Raw genomic sequence first — 24,821 nt, 5'->3', positions numbered from 1 at the left:
GTGTTGTTGGGGAAACTGTCACTTTTTATTCAAGGAGTAATGCAGGTCATATTCCATGTGTAAAGGCAATAGCTGTGCTTGGTCACATCCATGTTTAACCTTTACCAACAGCTTTGCCATAATGCATGTTTTGTGTCATTACAAGTGTTCCTGATACCTTCTGTTGGAGAACATTTTGTTGGGAACAGATATTAATTCCAAAGAGTTCTTCTCCATTGTGTTTGTTTTTCACACCAGTATTATTACTTTTTTGCAGTCTCCCTTTCTTTTAAACTGCTGAACTCTTTTATACCGACGGCTTTGAATCCCATTCTTCCCATTGGTAATCTGTACTGTGGTGTGCTGCACCAGTACAATACTTTATATACATTTAAGGACTGAACCACTTTACATTTAGAGGGTCTGCAGAGACTTCTGGAGTTTTTAGTCATTAGAACACTGCTGTTTGGTTTGTGCAACAACAGCAAGGATATTGTACAGGACAACAAACCAGAAGGTCTACTTTCATAGACACAGGGCCTGTTTGTGTGTTTTGACTGGTTTGTATATGCATGCAGAGATCTTGCCTGTAACACTGCTGTGTAAAACAGTTTAATTAAATGTGAATGCAATTGATTAAATTAGGACAACTTTGATTTGTAGCCAAAGCTGGAGTACCTAAGGTGAAATTTATCAAAGAGGAAATATTTGATGTTTATATACCTAAAAATATCAAGATCTATTTAAGTTCCTGCACAAATGAGACACCTAGCTTTGATGAAAACAGGAACTGGATATTTTGCCTGCTGTAGATATTTTGGATGTCCAACTGAAAACTTTGCATCCTCATGTATCTTCTTCTTTGGTTAATCTACACTGTACAGATGGGTACTGTAACTCTCTAGATATTCCCAATAGTTGTAGTTTACCCTGCTGCTGTTTCACTTGCAAAAGAAGAATGCTGGAAAACAAAGAGGAATGTGACTTTCTGAATGCACCATCCTGTGTCTTTCCAAAGCACAGGTATCTTTCCTGTTTCGTGTCCTGTGGCTTTCTTTGACTACATGATTTACAGATTTACAGATCTATGCAGTGACTCCCATCCCAGACAACATAGATGTGCTGCAGATGGACCGTGTCCCCGATCGCATCAAAAGCTTTTACCGAGTCAACAACATCCGGAAGTTCCGCTACGACAGACCCTTCCACAAAGGCCCAAAGGACAAGGAGAATGAATTTAAGGTAGAAGTAGCAAATAAGCAGTGTTTAAGTGTTACTTTCTTCAAGACAAATGCTGTTGAATGATTTATGCTGATACAGCCTTTCAAACAATCCTGATTTGATGGCCAAAGATAAATCAAATACCAAGTGGCTGCTCAGTCTGCTGGTCACACACCTGACCTGATTACAACATTTTCCAGCTTACAGGTGAGTTATCTCAGTGCCAGCAGAAATACATTTTAAAATGAGGATAGGGTTTTTTTGTTTGGCTGGATTTTTTCACTTATTGCCATCTATGTCCAGAATGTCTTCTTGCTTCCCATTACAGAATTGGTGGTCAGCCTTTAAAAATTAATAGAACTGTTGCTTTAGAGCATACTGAATTTTGGTTTTGTTGCTCAAATGACTTGTTGCTTCAGCACGACATTCTGCAAAGTTAAGGCTCAGGAGGTTAATATATTTTTTTTGAACTCTACGCCCTCAGTGCCTGTGTTAAGAGTACAGGTGATGTGATTTGTGATTCATTGTGCATCTCACATCCTCAATTAATCTTTGCAGAGCTTGTGGATTGAGCGTACCACTCTGACCTTGACTCACAGTTTGCCTGGGATTTCTCGTTGGTTTGAAGTGGAGAGAAGAGAACTGGTAACATTCATAGTTCCTGTATTTGGGGTTTGAAACTACAAGCTACTAAGGATATGGGATAGGCAACTTTAGCTAAAATCTTGCAGTTTTAAAATGATGAAGTTTATCAATTATTAGCTGCGTCCTTTTTCCAACAATTAATCTAAATAATTGCTGAATGTTAACCAGGGGAATTATGTGAAGGAACATGACAGCATAATGGAGACAGTGCCCAAAAAGATGAAATAATTGCATTGTTGCTATTTCTTCAGTATACAGAAAAGTTACTACAAGTCAGTGAGTGACCTGAAATATGGCACTGCCAACAGTGAAGTTTGTAAATGTAGGTAATTGTCTCCAAAGCGGTAAAACCAAAGAACCCTGAACAATCCTAGAGTATCTTTTCATTATAAGGAAGATTATAAATCTCAGTGAGGTGTCCATGGAACTCAAGTATATTTTATTGCCTTTAAGGTTGAAGTAAGTCCTTTGGAAAATGCTATTCAAGTGGTTGAGAACAAAAACCAGGAGCTGAGGACACTGATAAGCCAGTACCAGCACAAACAAATGCATGGTAACATCAATCTTCTCAGCATGTGTCTGAATGGAGTGATTGATGCAGCTGTTAATGGGGGAATTGCACGATACCAGGAGGTAAGCCAGACTCTGCTTCTGAAATTAGTAGCATAAGTTTATTTCCACTGCTGTTTCCAAGAGCGTATGACTTAATAAGGTAAGAAATTCATGCACACTACCTAATTATGAGGCTAAACCCCCTGCTTCATTATTGTGAATCAATGCTTGCACAGCACCACAACAGAAGGATCCAAAGGTGGAGCTAGGAAAGCACACTGAAGTAGGTGTAGTTGGCAGTGGTGTTTCTCAAGAATGACTTGGCTTACCTAGAAGTCAAAACTTGTTGGGTAAAAGAATGAAGCAGATTATATATATATATATACACACACACACACACACATATATGCTGCTTACTTTATAAATCCATTTTGTAATACAGGCAGTAGGACTCCTCATAACTGAGAGCGATTGGGCCTGGTATCAGGAAAAGCTGCTAATTCATGCTACTCAACATTGATTTCAGATTCACCATAATCCTAAAATGATCTTATATACAGTATGTTATTTGGCATAATCTTTGGCAAGCTGTAACTTAAACTCTGTGTTACAATATGTAAAGTTAGGGTGAAATACTGAAAAATGGCAGCAGCCATCAAGGGGGGTGGGACACAACCTCCCTACAAAGCCATGAAAAGAAAGCTCTTCCTGCTTTACTGAACTCAATTCCTTTATCTTCAGGCAGTTATGTGAAGGAAACTATAAAATTCAAATAAATGGGTGATACTAGGCTTAGTTGTACAGCTCATCACTATCATGTGGGGAAACTTGGTCTGATTTGTGATTCAACAGACTCATCTAGGCTTTTAAAAATGTGCTGTAGCTTTACCTGGATCCCAGAATGCTAAAAGCAGTAATACTGAGCTGCTGCTGTTAGCTTAATATATTCAGTTTTCTTAAGATATTTGGACCTTTTCCTCTCATTCTTTGACACCAAGTTACAATGAAATTATCTTCGAGTAAGGAGAAGGCTTTCTTTTTTTTCCCTACAGGCCTTTTTTGATAAAGATTATATCACAAAGCACCCGGGAGATGCAGAGAAGATCACACAGCTCAAGGAACTCATGCAGGAACAGGTACTGTTTTTCATATTCAAAAGAATAGTGTTACTATCTTGGAATAACTTATCAGGTCCAACTGACTGATTCAGAAGCAAAGAATTTTGGCACAGGAGATCAAAAATACATTTAAACAAGACAGAGGGGAGAGATGGCCAAGAAGTTTATGAAAAGGTATTCACATTATGGGATGTACAGTCAAACTCAGCAAAAAGTACGTTAACCTTCTTTTTTCTGTATATTATTAAATAGGCATCTTGCCATGTTTCAAGCCTGCCATTCACTTTTGGTATTTTTAATTATGTCTGCCCAGTAAATTTCAAAGATAATCAAAGTCAGAACAGCCCAGGTCAGGCTTGAGATTAAACTGGCAAAGCTACATGGGAAAACTTAATGCCTGTTTATATTATCTGCAGATTTATATTTCATTACTTCTCCATGAAACATTGTGGTAGATAAAGCTATCTGAATGCTTTGATGGGAGTGAAATCAGAAAATCACATCCCTCTAAACTGGGCTTGGCAAGATATATCCCATTAAACAATGTGTCCAAGTCTGAACAGAGCTACTAGGCCTGTTTCTTCAATCACTAAACTGCATTTCAGATTTCCCATCTGTAAAATAAAGATAAAACTTATCTCCATCCAATCCTCAAGAGAATGTCTGAAGATTAATTAGTTATTGTTTGTGCAGACCTTGGATCATGTAGGGAATTATATACATCTTAAGCCTGCTATCATTACTATTTTCTTTCATCTGAGAGCTTATGTAATCTCATTCAATCACTGATATATGTTTGACCTTTGAAGAAGTGACCTTTAAAATAACTAATGAGCAACAGGAATAGTGGCTATGCATACCACGATGCTCCTGTTCAGCTCAATTATCAGAACTCCTTTTGGAAAGCTCTGTTGGCAACTCTGACCCCTTCTCTGACAGTAGATGGAAGGAATTTTCTCTCTCACAATGAATTATCTGTGTGAGGATGTAATACTGTTCACTCTGGGGAATCAATCTGGTAATTTTTTACAGTTATCTCTTAACAGAAGTAAACCAACGTGTCATAAGTGTCCTTATCTCACACCTGAAGTACTTTTTGAAGCAATGTGAATTTACTGGGTCTCCTGGGCTTGCTTAATTATCAGCAGTCTTGTAAATGAACAGTGGAATATTTTACAGTACTTTCATGCACAATAATAGAACTATAGGATAGGGATCTCTTTTGTCTCTCAGACAGAATTTATTTGGTTTTGTGTTGTTATGTTTTCTTTTCAACAGGTACATGTCTTAGGAGTGGGTCTGGCAGTTCATGAGAAATTTGTGCACCCAGAAATGCGTCCGCTGCATAAGAAACTGATAGACCAGTTCCAGATGATGCGATCCAGTCTGTACCATGTAAGCTGATAGTCATTTTTCCCCTTTTTTAAATCATTAGGAGATAGGATTAAACTTCCATTAGTTGCAGTAAGGTTCAAAAAAGAACTGGGCAGATACAGCATTGATTGAACCTACTGGACTGCCAAATTATCAAAAGAATTCTTTTTGTGCAAGAAGTTCTTGTAAGTCTGTTAACTTAGCCTTTAATCTAAACTAGAATTTATAGTATTTGTTCATATCACAGAACAGCTGCAAGCTTAACTTTCAGTTACTGTCCTATATAGCAGAAAACTACACAAAACACAAGAAGCTTAACATGAAGTGTTCGATGTTGACCTCTCTGAAAGAACAGCCATAATTTGGAGTGGTGTGACATGAATTAGACCCTTCAGAAGTGTTTTTATTTAGGCAGTGATAAATTCCTGTTGGTTACTTTAGGCATCCAGCACTGGTGGTCAGAACATGCATAAAGGGCCTGTAGCTCCTGTGCAGTCAATGGAAGTGACCAGAGCATGGTTCACACCACCTGTTACATACCAGAAGAATCAGTATCATCCTCTTTTGGAATGATACCTTTCCTCAGAAACTGCCAGTGCATTCTCCTCTTCCTGAAATCTTTACAGCTACCTAGATGCTACTTTGAACATTATCACATCCAAACTAAGGATATCTTTTTATAATGTAAAAGAATTATTTGAAATATACGTGTTAGCACTTTACTTTTTCAACCGGAGTTTCTGTTTTCTAATCTAGCTTCTAACTTTGAAGGCTTTCGCCTCCATTCTTAGGAGTGAACACTATGCAAGGATGGCCAGGAATAACAGTGCCACAGTTTTAAATGATGACCTGATGACCTCTCTCTTTCAAAGCAGAAATCCATACAAAATGCAACTGCCAGTTTGAGTTCACTACCTTTCTTGAGATTATGGACAAGATTTGTATTTTTGAGTTCAAATTCCTTTTTTTGAAAAATTTAAGTGGCTGTAGCTTGGGTGACACTATGCCTCTGCTTTCCTCCCAAATTCCCTGAAAGGGTGGCTAGAAAATGTCATTGGAAATAGGGAGAGAACAGGGTTGTAAAGCACTGGAGCTGTTAATCCTGTGGAAACACAGATTAACTGATGACCACAGAGAACACAGAAATAGATCAGGATTTTCCTGATAAGTAAACTTGAAAATTTCCAAGACCAACTTAGCTGAAGTACGTTTCCTTTGCAGGAGTTACCTGGCTTGGATAAGCTGAGTCCAGCCTGTTCTGGCAGCAGTACACCACGCAGCAATGTCCTGGTTTCACATGGGCCTATGAGCCCAGAGAGCATAAAGCTGGTGCATCGACACAGGTACCCTGGGGTTTTCAACTTACATGTCTGGGATCTCTGTGCTCTGCTGCAGTAAGACTCAGTGATCTAAGATGAAGTTAACAATACTGCAACTGGAGCAGAATGAGTTTTGGCAGAAGTGCCTTTCGTCTTCATTCAGTGCTAGTTATTAAATTTTGATTGAGAACTTGAATAAGAAAGTTTAGAAATCCAATTTGCAGCAAATGCTAAGTACCTCCAGGTGTTACTCCAACACTTTATTACTGCAGAGGAAGAAAAAAAGCATCTGCCACTCAGATCTCCAGATTCAGCATGACTCTGGAGCTTCCAACTTCTGCCTTTGCAAACAGCAAATAACTGGGTCCTTAGGTAGCGTAACAGGAAAATTTTACTGCTTGTTTTAGAACCCAACTCAGTACCCATTTTTAAGGATCAAAAAATGTTCACATTATCGTTTGTTGTAATTCTGATCAAATCAGGTGTTTTGATCACAATACCAGAAAACAGCCCTGCCTTCACAGAAACATCTGAAAATGTGGATGCTTATTCAAACTGAATACCCATCTTAAGAACTGAGATGATGATTAACAATAATTTTTTTTTCCAGGGCAACATTGGTTTTGTATGCAGCCAAATTTCCTTATTTGAAAATGTACATATCCATGCCAGTATGAAAAACAGTGACAGGAACAAAATTCTAATTGTTCTTCCAATCTCTTGGTGGGTGCACATAGCTGTTTATTTTATAGCTGGCATGAAAAGCTGTGGAAACTTGGTCTTGAGTACATGAATCCGGGATGGTAAAATTCTTTTTACTATTAAAATCAAGAAGCTCTTCCAACTTCTTTTTGGGCTTGGCAGTTAACAAGTTGTCTGGGTGATAAAATAATTTTTCTCAAAATTCCTCACTTTTTAAAGCTCTTTTTAGTTCCTAGGGCAAACTGGGGAAATCCTATAGTGTACAAAAATATGTAGTTGTGATTGTGATTCAGAGTGATAAAGAAAAAATTTAATTTCAAGAGTGAGATGAGGGTGCAGGCTGCACACCAGCTGGGCTGTATTACTGTCAGCCTTCAGCTGTAATGCTAAGGCCAAATAGATGCAGTAAGGAAAAGTGTATTTTGACCTGTGTGTTTTGGGTTTGGCTTTTTTTGGGATGTTTTTTTTAAGCTGCTCTCATCTGTTGCATATCAGCATTAAAAGTGAGATGTGTTTCAGAATGTTCTGCTATTAACACACACCAAAAAAATGCACCCAGTGTCATGACATGTTAACCTGGCTTTAGATTCTGAAATTCTACATCCTACATACTATGTGGTCTGACATGTAACCCTACTGACACTTTTTTCCTGCTTACTCACATTTATGGATTTCTTTAGGCTTATTCAGCCTGATTTTTCAAATGTGTTTGACATAATAGAGGTTACTGAAAGCAGCAGGTAAATGGCAGGTACTAACTACCTTGAAAAAAAATCAGCCTTCACAAATTAAAACGCGGGTTCAAAAAGATAATGATGCCCTTGTTCTGTCTCTGGTTTTATTCCAGCCCACTGAACTTGCTTGGTTCAGTCCGACACTCGTCATCCTCTCTGTCGTCCCACACCTCCAGTGAAACAGGAAACCTGGTTATCCTAACTGACAGTTCTGTGGGGGAGACTGCTGAGGAGATGTACCACATGCAGGTACAGCTGCAGCACAGCCAGGAGTGGCTGTCAGAAACAGCACTGGATGTGCTCTGGAGGGTTATGCTTTGGAGGAGTACACTTTACCTGTGCACATGCTGGGATCTGTCCTGTGATATTTTCCTCAAAGAACTGAATAGGTAGAAGCTAATCTTCAAGAAAGATGACAGAGTAATGCAGCTAGGCTTACTTTGGGAAGAAATCTTCTAAATTTATACAGTGAAAGTTGCTACCTAGGTCCAAGATTATACTACTTCAAAAAGTAGTCTTAGTTGGCATGTTATTTATATGACCTGTTCAACATAAGCAGTTCTGTATTGTTCTTTGTTTGTGGGAGGGTGAATGAGTCCCACAGTCCTGAGTGCAGATCTGTACTGGCCTGCACCGAAGTTCTTTCTTAGAAGCTGCACCTTAGATAGGTAAATATCAGATCCACAGATCTGCTCAGATCTCTCTTGATGATTTCTCTGCCTCTGCAGCTTGTCTACCCCAACTCCGGGTACCAAGACTCAGTCACCAACATCTCTGTTTTATCCTCATCCCAGGCTAGCCCTTCCACCTCAAGCCTGAGCTCTACCCACTCGGCACCATCCCAGATGATTAATTCTGCTCCTTCCAGTGCTCGAGGTAAGAATGGATGGATCCTAATGAAGGGTTAACTGGACCTGTAGGCATCCTCTAAACCTGGCAACATTGTTGACTTGTTGGTGAAAGACCACCTAAACAAAATAACACTGCTTGTTTCTCTTTTGGAGCTGCAAATGCCTCTGCAAAACTGTTTTCTTAAAAAAATGTTTTTATTCTCCAGAAATTGATTTAACCTTTTCTTATCAGTATTTGGAATGTATCTCTAATACATGTTGATTTCAGGCAGTGCATTTTGTAATGATTTCCATTGTTCTGCCACAAAAATTGTGGCAGGCAGTCTAGAGGAAAACAAGAATAGTCTTTGGTACAGTCCTGAAGAGACAGATTGTGAAAACAAAGGTAAAAAAAAAAAAATCATGTTACACATTTAATGAAATTATGGCACAAAAGAAGAACTCAGGGCAGTTTAGTAGAAATGTCTGTATCCAAAAGGGTATGTATATGATGAATGTTAAAATATAAGCATTTTAAGTATGGGAGTTTAAGAAAGGCTTTCCTGCTGGGAAATTCTTGAAGAAAGGAAAAATGATAAAACAGACTCCAGGGGTGCTCACATTACCTCTGCTGTTACAGTAGCTGGTGTTGATATTGCTAATCATTTTCTTCCCAAGCCTCAGAGCTCTCTGTGCAATCTCCTGACTCTGATAACTTCTATTCAAGTTCTATTTTTTTTTCCCCACTCTCATTTTGGATTCTCAGTTGCAGGTTCACAAATTTCTACACCTCTTTTCACAGGTGTCTAAAGAAGAAGGTATCCACGATGTAGTCAGGCAGAGGCTGATATTTAAATCTTATCCCTTTTTCCCATACAGGGGAACTGTATGTCTCCTTATGGACAGAGAATACAGAGGACCCTCTGGGGGCAGCTTGGGGCTTTTTTACTCAATCTTGCAGTAAAATCTTAATTGACTGGCTGTTATTTAATTGAAGAATCAGACAAAGTAGGAAGGTGAGAAGTGGACATCTTCAAATAAAGACAAATAACTTCACTAATTACCAAGGTCTGGAAGGCAAATAGTGAAGTAACCAGATGGAACTGGCATGACCAGAAAGGGAGATGGGACTGAGGGCTGTCATGTCAGGAAGATGTCTTTACATGGATGTGTGTCAGCTGGCATGGGAGGTCTGAGTCTTTTTAGGGATCTGAGGAGTTTTGGTGCTCATAGTGTTTCAAGCTAATTTCTACCCAAAAAGTCCAGTGCTCACAGTGATTGGCTGGACCAGTCTTTCTGACCTTGATGACTTCACAGCATCACCAACTTCCCTCTTTACTGTATTCTTTACTGTTGCTTAGAAACCAAAGTGATGAATGCTACAAAGGTTGATGGGGCTGATGGATGAACCAACAGCACCTCCCAGAGATGAGAACCAGACAGTGACAACTACCACAAATGAGGGAACAATAAGAAATAATATACTTCAAAATATATGTGTCTATATCTATTCTTTACTCTTACTAACATGTTTTGGTAGCCTATGATACAGCATTTCTTATGAATACTGAATAGTTAATTAACTTTTAAGTTAGGTTAGTGGATTAAGGGTTCGACTTGATGATCTCAGAGGTCCTTTCCAACCTGGATGATTCTGTGAGCACAGCATTCAGACATTGCCCAGAAACATGGGATTTCACTTCCAGTCTCAGATGCTTTCTGTTTCACACTGTGCAATTGCTATTCTGGTTAGTATGACACTACTGTTTGGAATGGAGTTGTTTGTGATGAGAAAAAGCCCTTACACTTAAGTTCTACTGTGGTAATACAACTTTGGTTTTCTCCTTGGTGATTTTCCCTTTTGTTTTGTTTTTTAATTGGGTGAATTTGATGCTTGTGAAAATGAGAGACCAGTATAACTGGCTGGAGCAAGGTACTTCACAAACATTACATGTGCAGCTCTGCCAATGCACCTCTATCCTTTTTTCTTTTTTTGGTATTTATTTATATTCTTTTTAATTTAGTGCTGGTGAAAGGTGCTGGATTGACAACACTGGAGGCTGAAGCCCTCTATTTATCCACAGAACAGATACAGCATGGGCGGCAGCCGTGCAAGCTTCCCCACGCTGCCCCCACCAATGTGCCTCATCTCTGTCCTGGAGGGACCACCTCTAGAGGTGAGAGGATAGTTCAGTCACCATGACCCATCCAATCCTTGGCCTTTCTGCTGAGACTGCCAACAAAGCTACACCAGTCACAATGCTGCAGTTAAACACTTCTCAGATAGGAAGTATACAAAGGCCAACGATTCAGTTTGTACAGGCCACCTAAATTATCAGCTTAAAATCTTTCTCACTTGTGGCTTTATCCTGAACATGTTAACTTGGATTTCTAGGTTTTAGTCAGCTATTTTAATGCTCTTCTCATTGATTCAAACAAAAATGTAAAGGAAAAAAAACACTGTAACATTATCCAGATACTTATTTCACCTTCTTTGTTTTACTGCAGAGTCCTTTCTGGAGCTCAGCTACTAGCACTGTGCTGAGGAGATGGGTACCATTATAATTTAGATTTGTTCCTCTAGTTTACCAAATGAAGCCGTGGCCTTTTTTATTAAGAATCCAGCAGGAATTTAAATCTTTTTTGCTAATTCTCCACTTCAAAAAACCCTACCCTTTCATTAATGCTTAAAACAGCAGCACAAGAAAATTATTTGGCTTGTACAAAAAAAGTAATACAGCCATTAATTGAATATTTTGCTTATAGGACACTCATCAAGACAGTAGATCAATGACTTGATTGTACCACTAAGCAGCAGATTAAAGCAGCAAACCTTATGGTAGTTATAATATACACAAGTTAGAGAAAAAGTCTTAAATAGAATTTTCTAATTCTGTTGCTAACAACAAAGTTACATTGCTAGTACAAGTATCTATCTTTGTTTCCACCTGGCTTGACCCTTGTGTAGCTGCTTCTCTATCAAAACAAAGTAATATCTGTGTGGAGGATCTATAAGAAATTGAGAGTTAATTTTGGCTTCATTTGAGGTGACTCATGAAGCACTGCTCTAACCTTGCTGGAGTTAAAACATAATGTAAGCTGATGCTTGTTAAACAGAAACTGTAATGCAGAAAGACCTGGAAAGAGCTAGGAGTGGGTTTCTACAGTAATTTTATTTAAAATATGTTTGGGACTCATCTGATGCACTCTAAAAGCAACTCTCACTTGACACTTCATGACTCACCTCTTAAGACATCCCTACTGCTTCCTCAGCACAGCCCCCTTTTTAAGTATAGAAAATGAGTCCCAGGGTCTTACTCAGCACTTTGCAAGAACCCATATAGTTACAGTAAGAACTTCCTTCTTAATGAAAAGTAAGTTATGATCTGGCTCAGGAGCAAAACTGTGTTTTTTAACAGTTGAGCAAATGATGATTCAAGAGAAAAGACTCAATGAGTTTGGAATATAACTACATTAATTTTCAGTTTAATTCCCTGAAACTAGTACTTGATACAAGTCAGTATTTTCATAATTAAAAAACACCTCTGGCTTCAGTGTAGGTTTTCCTTTCTTGTACACATTAAGTATGCCAAACTACAAGCTAAAAGCAATGAGCCCTGACACATGCTGCAGCATTTTATGTGGCCACTGGCTGCTATTGAAGGTTTTAAAAACTTTGACTTTGTTTTTTAAATTTTGCCAGTCCCTGAAAGGAGCCATGGTGATTGTGCTCTCCATCTGTCCAAAGAAGCAGGCCTGATTACTAATAAAAGCTTCGGTAATAGCCACTCCTCTTGTGGCCTACAATTCAGAGGTATCAGTACTTATTCTGTTTGCAGACTGGATATTTGGCATAATCTGTTACAAACTTTATAGCTATATTACTTGCAAATTTAGGATACCAAACAGCAGAGCTGTTTTGTAAACTAAACTCTGCCACCATATTTAGCACATGTGGGATTTTTCAGGTCATGCAATGCAAGGTCTGTGAAAGTTTTAATACCATATAAACTGATGGCACATAGAGATGGTTTACATCTTGGTTATGAAAGAACAAGGATGACAAGATAAATAAAAGTGAGAAGTTCAGAGTGTAGGTTGTGCTGTGATGTAGTTCTGGGCACAGCTAAAAGTTCAGCATCCTTACATTTGTCATGGCAGAAACAGGACTACCTGTGATGTGTGAGTAAAAGAGACTCAGCATAAAGCATTAACGCTCTGTCTTCCAAGCTGATGTTGTATCTAAGAGCAAATAATGTTGTCTAATTATGTTTCTGTTTTATGTCTGGGGAGAAAATGAGTTCGGAACTAGAATGCAGATACTCTGCAGCTGTTCATGTTGGGGTGGGGGTGGAGATTAATCTGGGATCCGCCACCCCTGATGGAAATGTTGCAATTGTAGGACCTTACCCTGCATTCTGCTGGACACATTGTTCCTTCCACTGTGTGCTGAATATCAGTCCCAAAAACTGCATGTTTGCTTTTGCTGGGGTAAAAGCTGCATTAACTAGCACCAATGCCTTTGCTCATATGTTGGGAGTGCTGTACAGGTAATGTGTGTGGTTGTGGAAAGTTTGCAAAAGGGGGCATGTATTCCCCAAAAGCCAGCATGGCTCTGTAATGCGCTGTGTGCTGCCATCTGTTAAGTGCGTGTTTGTGACGCAATGAAATAATCAGTGCAAATTAAAGCTCACTCCAGCAGCTTCAGAACATCAATTCCTGCCTAACATTGTGCATCCCAAAGGGATGCATGTGTCAGTAGTATCAGACTTTTAGAAAGTCAGTAATGGGAACCAGTCTTCTAGCAAACCCAAACCTACTGTCAGCTGTTGGATATCAGAAGGTGTGTTGTTACATGGCACTCATCTTGAAGGACTCAAGTCCCAAATAAATAACTCCATGCACCAGGAAGCTGTTTACATGAATAACCCCAATATCTTAAGTGACAACTATACAGATAACTGATAGTTAAGTCCTGCTATACAAGTCTAAGCATTGCTAAAAGTCCTGTTGTAAAATGTCTCAGGATACCAACACACTCAGTTGTAATCATACATTATCTAGGGTATTGAAAGCAAAGTGCCACCCACATTTAAAGAGAATTCCATTTATTATTGGGTGTTTTTTTATTTTCACAACAAGGAAGCTAACTAAGGTGTCACCAACTCAATGGCAACACCTCAGACCATCTCTACCAGAGATTACGAATGAAGTAGCTTCCTGCTTTAAATGAATCAACTATCTCAAGATTTTATCCCTTTCTTCCACATTCAGTCCTAAAATGCACAATTTTAGGCATTTCTATTGCTCTACAATACTTCATTGGGCAGTGGGACATTAGGCACTGTACCCCACAGCTGCAGCTGATTCCACAGAGATGCCCACTTTTCCTTTGTTTTAAGAGGAAACGCTTCGTAACATACAACTAGGGACACATCCATCTAATACACCTTACCTGGTGTATATGATTGTAATCTAATGGTATATAACATGCCAGTTCTTATTTCATCCTCGTGCTATGCACCACAGCCACAGTTAGCTGCTTAGTGGGCTTGTCACCGTGTTTTCTTGAGTCCTGTCAGAGCATCCGTCTGAACAAATGGCAAAGGAGGAGTAGATAACTGGGCATGCAGAGACATGGCTGTTGTTTGTCATGTGTACGTGATTGCTCTCACTTGTTTACAGGCTCTCCCTCTCTACCAGATAAGTACCGGCACTCTCGGGAGATGATGATGCTGCTGCCAGCCCATCGGGACCGACCCAGCAGTGCCATGTATCCTGCAGCTATCATGGAGAACGGACAGGTAGCAGGATCTCATTTATTTCATGCCAGTTCAACAACCTGAAACTGTGACTTTAGCTTTACTATCTTTTATCACTGGAAAGCTTCCCTTTCTATTCTTGGAAAGCACAACAACTTACGTAGGATTATTTTCAGAGGCAACACAGAACTGCACATCTATTTGACCTCTCGAGCCACCCACTTTGGTAGTCAGCACTAATGTAGACCCAGCCTTAAGTTCCCATTTAGTAAAAAAACTTTCTTTGCGTAAAAAAAAGGAAATAGAAAGCTCCAGGGTTCTGCACCAGCTGTTCTGTAACTATTTTTTTTAACTTTTCTGTGCTAACTTTTCGTCTCCCTTAGCCTCCAAATTTCCAGCGTGCTTTGATGCAGCAAATGATTGGACCATGCAAACCTTGCAGTGACCCCAACCTGTCTGTGGCTGAGAAAGGTACCTCTTTTCCTCGTTAGCATGCATGCTTTCTAAAATACTATTACTCTGGTCATGCTACAGCAAGTAACAAATGGGTTTCTACATTTCCTGGCAGAATGCACTCTCTCACATTTGTTTAATTAACAGTTTAATTAACTGGGCCCTCTGCCAACCTATAGTCACTTCAGATCATTCACTGAAGGGTAGAGTTGCACAAACCTCGTTATTTCAGAAAGCTTTCTGAGTTGAGCATTTTGTTCATGAAACAAATCCTGCAGCCTTTATCAAGAAAACTTCTAAAGCAACAAATGAGGAGTAATGGAAAGAAGAGTGCATGATAATGAAATGTACTGTGTTTTTACGTATGCATTTATTGTTCAAATCATTACACTTCCTGCTATCCCTCTCTTTTTCTTTAAGTTTAGGATTAGTAATGTATGCTTTTTTTTCAACACAATGGTTTGAAGGAAATAGGCAGAGCCCTTGCAGAAAAAAAAACATGAAAGAAGAGGAGTTTGTTTGATGTAACAGAAAGGAGGAGCTTGTGAAAGGGGTGCCATGGACAAAGCAATGGGCTCAAAAAATTATCTGAAAGGCAGCATTCTAAAAAACAGGAATGGACAAAATGAATGAGTCAAAAACTGAGACAAGGAGGCTGCCTAAGCAAGCAACAATCATGTTTAAGAATAGGAAAGAATGGTATCTTTGAAGACTTTTAAGGCCAGGAAAGACTAGTGCAATTCTTCAGTCTGACCTACATAGTGTACTCCATTAGACTTCTATCAGTATTTTTGTTTCAATAGATGTGCCTGAGCTAAATTTTATCTTTTGGAGAAAAAAAAACCTCCCAATTTTATTTTAGCATTCCTAATAAATCAGAATCTCCTACTCCAACAATGTGACAATCTTACAGTCCATATTGAGACCAAAAGCCAATGTACAGATCTGAATAATGGCAGAATGGTGACTTGATGACAATAATGATGACAGCAGAGAATTAAGACTTGAGGGTGAGTTAAGAGATCCATCTTAGCTGTGTTAATTTGAAATGAATGTATCACAGAGGTGCTGCTATTTTTATAAAGCACAAGAAAAAAGCCTGGAAAAGGATGGTAGATAAATATTTATTACTTGTCTAGGAAAAACACTTGATTTTGTATTTGTGGGTGATATTATCCAAGAGTGTAGTATACAGCACAAAGAGAAGGGATCAAAGATAGAAGCAAGAGGCCCAAAGGAGCCATGAAAGACAGAGATGATCAGTAATTGTTTTTAGGGGGTGGTGTGGTGTGACAGGGACCCTAGCTCTTCAGCCAGGTTGGTAGCATAAATGCAGTGACAGGTGTCTTACAGCCTGCATCATTCTTTGTAAGTCAGGATGCCATCCGCCCCATGAAGTTACCTCAGAACTATTGCAGTCAGAAGCTCTGCTCAGTAATTCTCATTGACAGCAGGGTGACAGTCACCCAGAGCAGAATTGTTCAAAAGCAGCTTCCTTGCTAATTAAACTTGGCCACCAAGCCACTGAACGCTGTTCTGGAAAGAGAGATGGGCTAGGACAAAGAGATCCCTGGCTAGGTTCCTCCCTAAAGCCTTTTTGACAGAACACTTGAGTTAAACAGGAAGGAGCCACTCTTAAAAATCATCTGACCTCAGGATGATTTCCAGCACTCCTGAGTACTTAAAAGGCCTTGAATGAGTGAACATTGAGAAACTATAAGTGGATTATGCACTGGGATACCATATTCTCTTCTTCACAATCTTCTACTGCACTTTTAAAAAAGATTAGGATTTAAAGAGCCCAAACAATTGTCATTTTACAGGCCAAGCAAATGAAGTTTTATTCTCTCCTTTTCACTTGATGCTGCTATATTGCTGGTGTCAGTTCTGCATCTTGTCCCTCTGTGTCAGCCTTGTGACAACAGCTGCTGTAGTGCAAATGAGAGCTCTTGGGTATGTGTACAGCATGAGCAGGGGTGCTGAGGAATTTCATCTCAAGCCACCTTACTTGCACTGAGATGTATCCCTTGGTTTGAACTTGCTCTCTGTCAAGATTCTTCAAATCTTTCTCAGTTTGAGGGTGTGTCTTTAAAAACAGCATTTTTAAAAACCTTTACACTTTTGGTTTTGTTCTGTCTTACAAAGCTTTTGCTTGGTGATCTTCTTTACTTTAGGGAATTTTAGGTCTTGGGGAGCCTATGTTCATGCTAGCTCATGAACTAAGGAGAAAATAAAACAAAAAAGACACCTTTCAAAATCATTTTAGAGAAGAAATGCACCAAAAATGGCTGCAGGCATTTTAATTAAGGAAAAATCCTCTTCAGATGTCAAACTCCATGTATATATTTCTCCAGGCTTCCATTTTGGAACAAGCTGGTTTTATCTCAGCTCACTGAATTACCTTGCTTTCCTTTTCTCTTTTCTTTGCTAATGTAACATTTCTTTTTGAATAAACATACACTTATTGCATGTCTATCTTCTCAAAATTAATCAAATCTTGCAGTGTTTGGAAGATAACAAGGTGCATTTTACTAATGCTTCAGGTTGTCGGATTTCTTCAGATCTTGAAAAATATTCATGTTAGAAAGAAGCAGCTTTTATTTCTATTAAAAGCCAAAGTTACAAAGATCATGCTCTCTCTAGCCTTCCTGATGGCCAAAGACTTGATCTCTTCAGGTGGTTTTATAATACAAGTCTGAAATGCTGTTTTAAATATTTTTTGTTATCAAAAATTTTATGAACTCTAGCTTGGACTTTAGGCCTGTGATTTCCTTTGTAACAGATGGAGGTGTAATTTCCCCTACATCCTGTATTCAGTCTTCACTTAGCCAGTGTAGTGCAGAAACCAACCTTCCTGTGTTACACAAGGGTTCTGACACACCATTTCCTTCTGCTCATTTGTCACCAAGCAGAAGAGCTCACAACTGGCAATCTATCTGCTGTTCCATCACTGAGGTTTCATTTTTACCTACTTGCTGGTCTGCCAAACAAAAAGAAATCCACAACCCAGAAAAAAAAGACCTAGCACAGATCTACTGCTCTTCAGATTTGCTAGAAACGAGGCAAGGGGGCCATGGCAGGGAGTTGGGCAGACTAACACCACGACCACCTAACTCTTGTTTCCTTAACAAAGCAACAAACTTAACACACTGTAGACTAGACAATGTCTTTGCACGCCTTCAATCCTGCCATTCACCCAGCCCCTAGAGTCTGTCTCTTTACTGCTGAAGATCCCATCAGAAAGCCAGTCCTAGTCCCACAAACTCCCTGTTGTGTTACCCAAGATAAATCTGTTTCAATCCTTCAGCTGTGCCAGCAGCACCCAGTAGCTGGAGCCTAGACAGCGGAACCAGAGAGGCCCTGCCATTCCTGTCTGCCCACGTTGGGAGCATCTTGGCCCCACCAGTACCTCCCCGAAGCCTGCCCCATGGTAAGGACATGCCCAGCAGGCCTGCTGCATAATGCCTGCAGTTGTGCACAGAGAAACGTAGACCACCTGGAACCTGACCTTCTCTTTTTCCACCCTGATATAAAAAAAAATCTGAAACAAAAACTCAAAGTCTTTCCTGGTCTTCTAGGTTAGCACTGGACAAAGTTTTCAAAATTGTTTTCCTATTTTTTTTTCTAAAATCTTCAAATTTTTTTACAGTCCTTACAGAAACACAGACTTGCATGTATTCTAGGGCTAGAATTCAGTGTGAGTGTTGAAGCATTGTCTGCCTTCTTGCCAATGACCATCTTTAGCAGTAATTTAAGGTTACAAAGCTATTAAATGAAACTTCAAATGTTCATTGTTTATGAGCCTGTTGCCTTGCCATGAGATCCTTGATAACTGGGGTGGGTGGAAATCTACCACTTCACTTAACTTGTTAGCATTTTGAGATGCGACAGATACATTCCACAACATGTATCAGAAAGGAAGTCCTAGGTTGGAGTGGAGTTACCAGCATTTGGAGCTGTTACCTGCCATTACAGAGTCTAAAATCCCAGCTCTCTCACTGGAGTGAGGCAGCACAAGTATGCATTTCTGACCCTTGTCTCATTCCAGGACACTACTCACTGCACTTTGATGCCTTCCATCACCAGCTCAGTGATGCTCCTCCAGCACTGCCTGCACGAACATTGCGCAAGGTAAAAAAGTACCAAGAGAGCAGAGAGGTAATAGAAGGAAAATAACAGACTCCTGAAGGAACCCTCTCCTCCACTCCCACCAAGCAGCCTTTAAATACAAAACCCACATAACTTATTCATGAGAAAACCCACTAAAAGCTCGTCCCCAGTTCCAGAGTTTAATTCTACAGAAATAACTTCCACGTGTTGTAGGCCCTTCCCCTTTATGTATTTGCAGCACATGCTGTGATTTCATTTATGTATTTGCAGCACATGCTGTGATTTCAGGCACCCTGATCATTCCCTCAACTCCTGTTTTTTTAACATCTCTGGAGCTGCTAAGTGCACTTGTCTGCCCACAAGAGGTACTTCCATACAAGTCAGAGAGGTGCACATATAAACTAATAACCGCTGACATTATGAACCCAAATGGAACTGCACCGTTTTTAACATCACTGTCAAAAGCTTAAATGTGGAACAACACACAAGCAAGAGTGTTGCCTCGTTTGTCAATTTTAACCTGATTTTGTTTTTCTTTGAACAGTCCCCTCTTCATCCTATCCCTGCATCACCCACCAGTCCGCAGTCTGGTCTAGATGGAAGCAATTCCACTTTATCCGGCAGTGCCAGCAGTGGTGTCTCCTCCTTGAGTGAGAGTAATTTTGGACATTCTTCTGAACCACCTCCTCGCACAGACACCATGGATTCTGTCCCCAGCCAGGCCTGGAACACTGATGAAGACCTAGAGACACCCTACCTCCCTGTCAGGTACAGTCTCTCTGAGCCTGATGTCCTCGAGTCGCTCAAATCCCAGCCATGCCGAAGCCACTCTGCTCCATCTGGAGTCATTCCTCAGGACACCATGGACCCTCCTGCTCTACCCCCCAAACCTTATCACTCCCGGCTGCCAAACATGGAGAACGAGGAGGGAATGATAATTGAAGATGATGAAAAACACCGCCCACTGCATCGTAAAGTGTCCCAACCAGTGAGTGGTGGAAAGGAAGAGCAGGCCAGGGTAGCATGGGAGCACGGCATCAGCGAGCAGTAGGGACAGCTCCTGTAAGCAGCCTGTGTCATCAGTCCAGGTCTGACTGCAAAGGAGAGAGATGAGGACTCGGAGAACAGCAAACTGATTTTCTACTGCCGCAAGTTTATGTCTGGAGCCCACAAAAGCAATTGGGCCATCACGGGAGGTTGCTGCTTTCCTTTTAAATTTATTTTTACACCTTTCCGTTATGATTTTTAACTTTCTGTGCAGTGGACAGTTTGTTCCTTCTGCAGTTTCTTAACCACATCAGATGGCACACAAGCCACAGAGACTTGCAGAAGCTGAAAAATACAAATTTAATCGGAGGGGGAAAAAGGGGGGGGTGTGGCAAGCTGATTTTGATACTGCTTTCCTCCCAGTTCTGAGACGCACATGAGTAGAAGCAGTTGCACTAGGGACGTGTTTCTTTGCTGTACAGAAGTGAAAAGCTCATTGCTGAAATCAGGGATTCTATGAACTGTCAGGCCGGAAGGTGCATGAGCTGCGGGCAGTGGAAAGATGGCAATTCTAAGAAGATATTGGCTCTTTTGAGAGCAGGATTGTACATATCTGTGCAGTGATCTCCCTGCATTGGTTCATAGGTGCTGAGGCAATCTAACCAGTGCTGATGCACTGATTTCGAAGATATCATTTCCAACAAACTCTGCCTCCTTTGTTTTTTATGTACTGTTTGATTTCTTAAATTTTGCTTTCACTGGCTACTTTCTCATTGGAATCATATGCTATTCATCTGTGCTACAGGATGAGAGGAGGTTAGTAGCCATTGGAGCTGCAACCTAATAGTAGGCCTTTCCCATGCCCAACTTTGGGCAGGCTGTTGACACCAGCATTTCTATTCCAGTTTAAAAAAAAAAATAAATAACCAAATTGAGTTTTTCATGCTACAGCTGGTTGATTACCCAGCCAGTAAAGAAAAGGTGGCTTAAATGCATCATATCCAACAATCCTTGCCTCAGGGCTGAACATCATAATTCTCACCAACTTCCATCACTCAGGAGCTGAGATTCATTCCCTGTTAACATACTGTCCTCAGTCCCTCCCAAAACCTCACTGCAGCTGGTGTGCAGAAAGAATCTCCATTTCTCACAGTAGACAGAAAACATTAAGATTCAAGAAATGCTCAGTACACAGTGTACACTCTAGAGTCAGGGATCTTAAAGGCAACCTGTAAAGAAGAAATGTTTGTTTCCTCTTTTGCTTCTTTAGAATGTATAAAGAAGTTTTAAGAGCTTCTTCTCTCTTCTGGAAGGTTGATTTCTTTTCTCCCCAAGCAGCAATACAGCCTTCTCCACCACCATTACCCTCCCGATGCCCCTTTTTTTTTTTTTTTTTTTTTTTTAAATAAACTGCTCCAGAAAGGTTTTAAGAATGTTTAAAAAAAAACAAACCAATGAACCAACAAACCCCATGAAACAGAAGTATGTAGAGGTGAAGACAGTACAAGCCTATGAACACAAAACAAGCCTTTTAATCAGTATTTGTTTAGTTTAGTACATGACAAACCAAGAAAAAATTCTGTGGGTAATAGAGCAAAAAGATCTGTTCTTAGGAATAAACAATTTCTTATTGTTCTTTTCAGTTTTCAGTATACAATATCAAATGTTTAATGTTTTTGGATAAACTAGCAATGTTCCTTACCATGCCCACACACATTTTAGCCTTCCTTACAGCCCTTTACATCTGCAGATTACAGAGCAAAGCACACTCCAGAGGATGGCAAAGGACCCAGCCTCTTTCTTACCACAGAAAAATCTGAAGCACATTCAACTAAGAGACTTACCTCTACCATATAAATTCATGTCAGAGACAGGAACAGCACTCAACTTTTGTATTCAGTTCTTGCCCTAACCACTCAGTTTCTCATGCTACAAACAGCATAAAGAAGCAAAAAAGGATATTGTAAATCTTTTACAGGTCACCTTTAGCACTACCTCTAAATGCAGTGACTGGGCAGAGTACATTGCTTCTGAGCTCTCCTAAAGATGGTCTGTCTGTACTAAGTCTGGACTCAGCGGTTCTATGAAGGGGATTTTAAGAGGATTTGTTTCTTTTTTTTCTCAAGCTCTAGCCCATGCAAAACTAAGTTACAGATTTGTTTCTTAAATGGCCTATTTGGCTGGAACAAAGTCTCTCTTGCTTCCTCTATTTTGCTATATTAACACAGGCTGCTTGTAATCATTATATCCTTCACAATTGAGACATTAATAAAACCTGGCCTCTGGTGGACATTTCATTTCTAGCAGGAAGGAGAGTTTTCCAATACTAGGAACAGTCTTAAATGTTAATGAATCACTATGAACCTCTGGGTATAGTACACATGTATGAAAACTCAAAATTATGTTTTTCGTAAAGGTAAGTCAAGGTAATTCCTCAGAAATGAGTGAAATATTTTCACATCTGCTATGCTCCAGTCTGACTGAGCTTCTTCAAATGAAGCTTTTAAGAGAACTAGGTATTTGATGCCATCTCTCATGCCCCCTATTTTTATTTTTTGGCAGAAAGATTAAAATTGGTAAGTGTACTAACTTACTGAGCTTCGTTATTGCAAAGCAATCAGCAGGTTTTGCAAATGAAACTGCAAAAACAAGAATGCAGCTAACATGGGACTAAGTCCCAGTCAGCTGGAAAACCTGCCTACTGGAGCTCTGATAAGTCTCTCAAAACATATCATCCTGCTCTTATTAGAGACATGGTACAACAGCAGAGAGTCCATTTTGGGAGTCTAATGTGACTATGTATTTGTAAGTGTTTGGAGATGAATCACGTGATGTATAAAAATACCCAGTTTATGGTACATCCACACAGAGAAGGATTAAATAAATTGCTGAATTTACCAAATTAAGGTTCTCTGGAGTTGAATTTCTGTTACTGTTCTGATATCTACCAAATATTCTATCTCCCTTTTCAGTGCTTGCCTTAAAGGGGGCAGAAGATAGAAAGACTATTACTAAGATTTTGTGAATGTTGAAACTAATACTTCTTGGAACTAGTATTTCTCTTAGGGTGGGGTGTCCTATAACATAACAGAACTCCCAACATCCAGCTCAGTCCTGGAGTAGGTGGAAACAACAGCAGTTGTTACATTTGCCCAGGAGGATTTGAAGATTCCTTGTATAAACCACAGCAACAGGATGTTTTGAACAGGACCTTGTCATTCTATATTTAATTCAGACTTAAGATGTACTTGCCTTCATTGGGTTTTCTTTGCATAACAACGTAGCATGTGCATTCCTGGGAAAATTGGTGAAACTCTGCTACAAATCTCTCCATTGTCAGTGTACCTGCTGGCCCCATCTGAAACAAAATTTAAAAGGAACTATAGTAGTAGAATAAAAGCAATTGAAATAATTTCTCCAAATCCTATTTTTTTTCAGTGGTTCAGTTGGTTTTATTACTGTGTGAAAGACTTAAGATTCTTTTCTATCTTTTCTTGTTCCCTTTTAGCTTACTTAGCCCCTTTTTAAGATAAGGGATATTGCATATCCCTTCTATGGGAGAATCAGCCAAAACTGGGGAGGCTGGAGAGAGCAAGAGCCTTTGGGAAACAAATTATGTGATATTTAAAATTTCCTCTGATCATGCTTCTCTGTAAATATCCCTATTTGAATGCTGTGTATTTGTACAGGAAATTGAGCAAAAAATGTATAGATTGTGATGTCTGACTGGTATTCTGCCCTGTAAATGTGTTTTTAACCTCTGGCATTCTGTGCTTATTTAAAAAAGGCAAAAACCTCTAACCACTTCTCTTTTGTGTATTCATGTTTGAAACAAAATTAAAACAGCTATCTTATCTATAATGGAAATCAAATTTAAAAGGAAAAATTAATTTGTACAAGTGTCCTAAAGGTACTTCATTGTATATATTGTGATAGCATGTTTCCAGAACCAACAAATAAGTGGTGTGAATTTTAGATGTAAATATCTACCGTTTGTTTGGGTTTCTTTCCCTTACCCATTCACTCGACTGCTGTGATGTGGAATTAAAGATTAATACCTGATATTAAAGCAGTACAGCTGTATGTTCTTTTGGGTTAATCTCAGGCTACTCCAAATGTTCCAGAGCTATGCAGAAACAGCCACTGCTTCCCACTGTTGAGTGAATGAAGAAAATGGGGGGCAACTAAAAGGACCTTGTGGCTAGTATGTGTGGTGAGGCAACAGCTTCCACATTATTCTCTTAGCTGGTGGTACACTATCTAATATCAACTTAGTAATCAAGCATCAGCCATTTCCAACACCTGAGCTAGACAGCTGGGCAGTTTTAAACACATGCAGCAGCCCAAGACACCTGCTTGTCGATCACAGGCTTTAATCCACAGCTTACAGTCAACACTTTCAGAGATCAAATGAATCAAATTATTTCTCCAATGCATACCTCACTGTGCAGACTGCTATTTGACAAGTGATGGCTTATTTCACTTTCTTACTGCAAATAGCATGACATATTGGTAGTGATTTCATTTCTCAATTTAAGTATTTAAATACCAATCATTTTAACAGAATGGGTGTGAAAGAATGGTAATTAAAAGGTAGGAACACAGGATTTGGGAATTAGAAGCTAGTGACTGCTACATGGGAGTAATCTCAAAGATGTGCATTTTCTTCTATTACCACTAATAAATGAAGTCAAGGTACAGGAGACAGAAAAGTTGCCTTTTTCTTGCATTCTGTCTTAACACACAGACACACAAAGTTATGAAACTAGTCCCAAAATATAAACTGTATGTAGCAAGGTACTTGAGAGTGCAGCTAGAATATCAAAATATGGCTGAGCTAAGGTGTTAGCATCCGACACCTGAAAAAAGCCTGTATAAATCAGATCCTTCCAGACCATTGCTAGTCCAACTTAACAAATCTTGGGTAAGCACATGGGGTTTTTATTCAGCTAAAAAGCACGTATTTATTAACCAAACATAGAAAATGAAAAGTGTATTTGGCATAACTAAAGATATGTGAAGCTCTCAGCTTTAA

General features: G+C 39.5%; 1 protein-coding gene and 1 long non-coding RNA gene across 18 annotated transcripts in view; one reads left to right on the top strand and one right to left on the bottom strand.

Annotated features, from left to right (window-relative positions):
* The window catches only part of LOC139801427 (uncharacterized), a 46,025-nt gene extending 22,896 nt beyond the window's left edge, over positions 1-23,129 (bottom strand). Inside the window, exon 1 of the long non-coding RNA XR_011728200.1 lies at positions 23,039-23,129. This is a non-coding gene — a long non-coding RNA (uncharacterized lncRNA). The remainder of the gene's footprint in view (positions 1-23,038) is intronic.
* DOCK3 (dedicator of cytokinesis 3) overlaps positions 1-23,855 on the top strand; it is a 186,378-nt gene extending 162,523 nt beyond the window's left edge. For 5 of the 17 annotated variants that reach the window (XM_071755610.1, XM_071755607.1, XM_071755606.1 and 2 more), the window contains 15 exons: positions 1,055-1,221; positions 1,759-1,845; positions 2,299-2,478; positions 3,450-3,533; positions 4,794-4,910; positions 6,111-6,232; positions 7,758-7,893; positions 8,439-8,520; positions 10,499-10,651; positions 12,178-12,288; positions 14,160-14,278; positions 14,620-14,707; positions 17,997-18,119; positions 18,738-18,820; positions 19,344-23,855. In XM_071755610.1, the coding sequence (XP_071611711.1) occupies positions 1,055-1,221; positions 1,759-1,845; positions 2,299-2,478; positions 3,450-3,533; positions 4,794-4,910; positions 6,111-6,232; positions 7,758-7,893; positions 8,439-8,520; positions 10,499-10,651; positions 12,178-12,288; positions 14,160-14,278; positions 14,620-14,707; positions 17,997-18,119; positions 18,738-18,820; positions 19,344-19,850 (2,159 nt within the window). In that variant the 3' untranslated portion in view covers positions 19,851-23,855. The remainder of the gene's footprint in view (positions 1-1,054; positions 1,222-1,758; positions 1,846-2,298; positions 2,479-3,449; positions 3,534-4,793; positions 4,911-6,110; positions 6,233-7,757; positions 7,894-8,438; positions 8,521-10,498; positions 10,652-12,177; positions 12,289-14,159; positions 14,279-14,619; positions 14,708-17,996; positions 18,120-18,737; positions 18,821-19,343) is intronic. The other 12 variants (XM_071755614.1, XM_071755612.1, XM_071755613.1 and 9 more) reach the window with 9 other exon arrangements.
* Positions 23,856-24,821: the final 966 nt, after the last annotated feature.

The sequence above is a fragment of the Heliangelus exortis genome, chromosome 12 (assembly GCF_036169615.1).
Source record: "Heliangelus exortis chromosome 12, bHelExo1.hap1, whole genome shotgun sequence".
Lineage (NCBI taxonomy): Eukaryota > Metazoa > Chordata > Aves > Apodiformes > Trochilidae > Heliangelus > Heliangelus exortis.
Note: the sequence above shows the minus strand (reverse complement) of the source record. Positions and strands in the feature narration are given on the sequence as shown.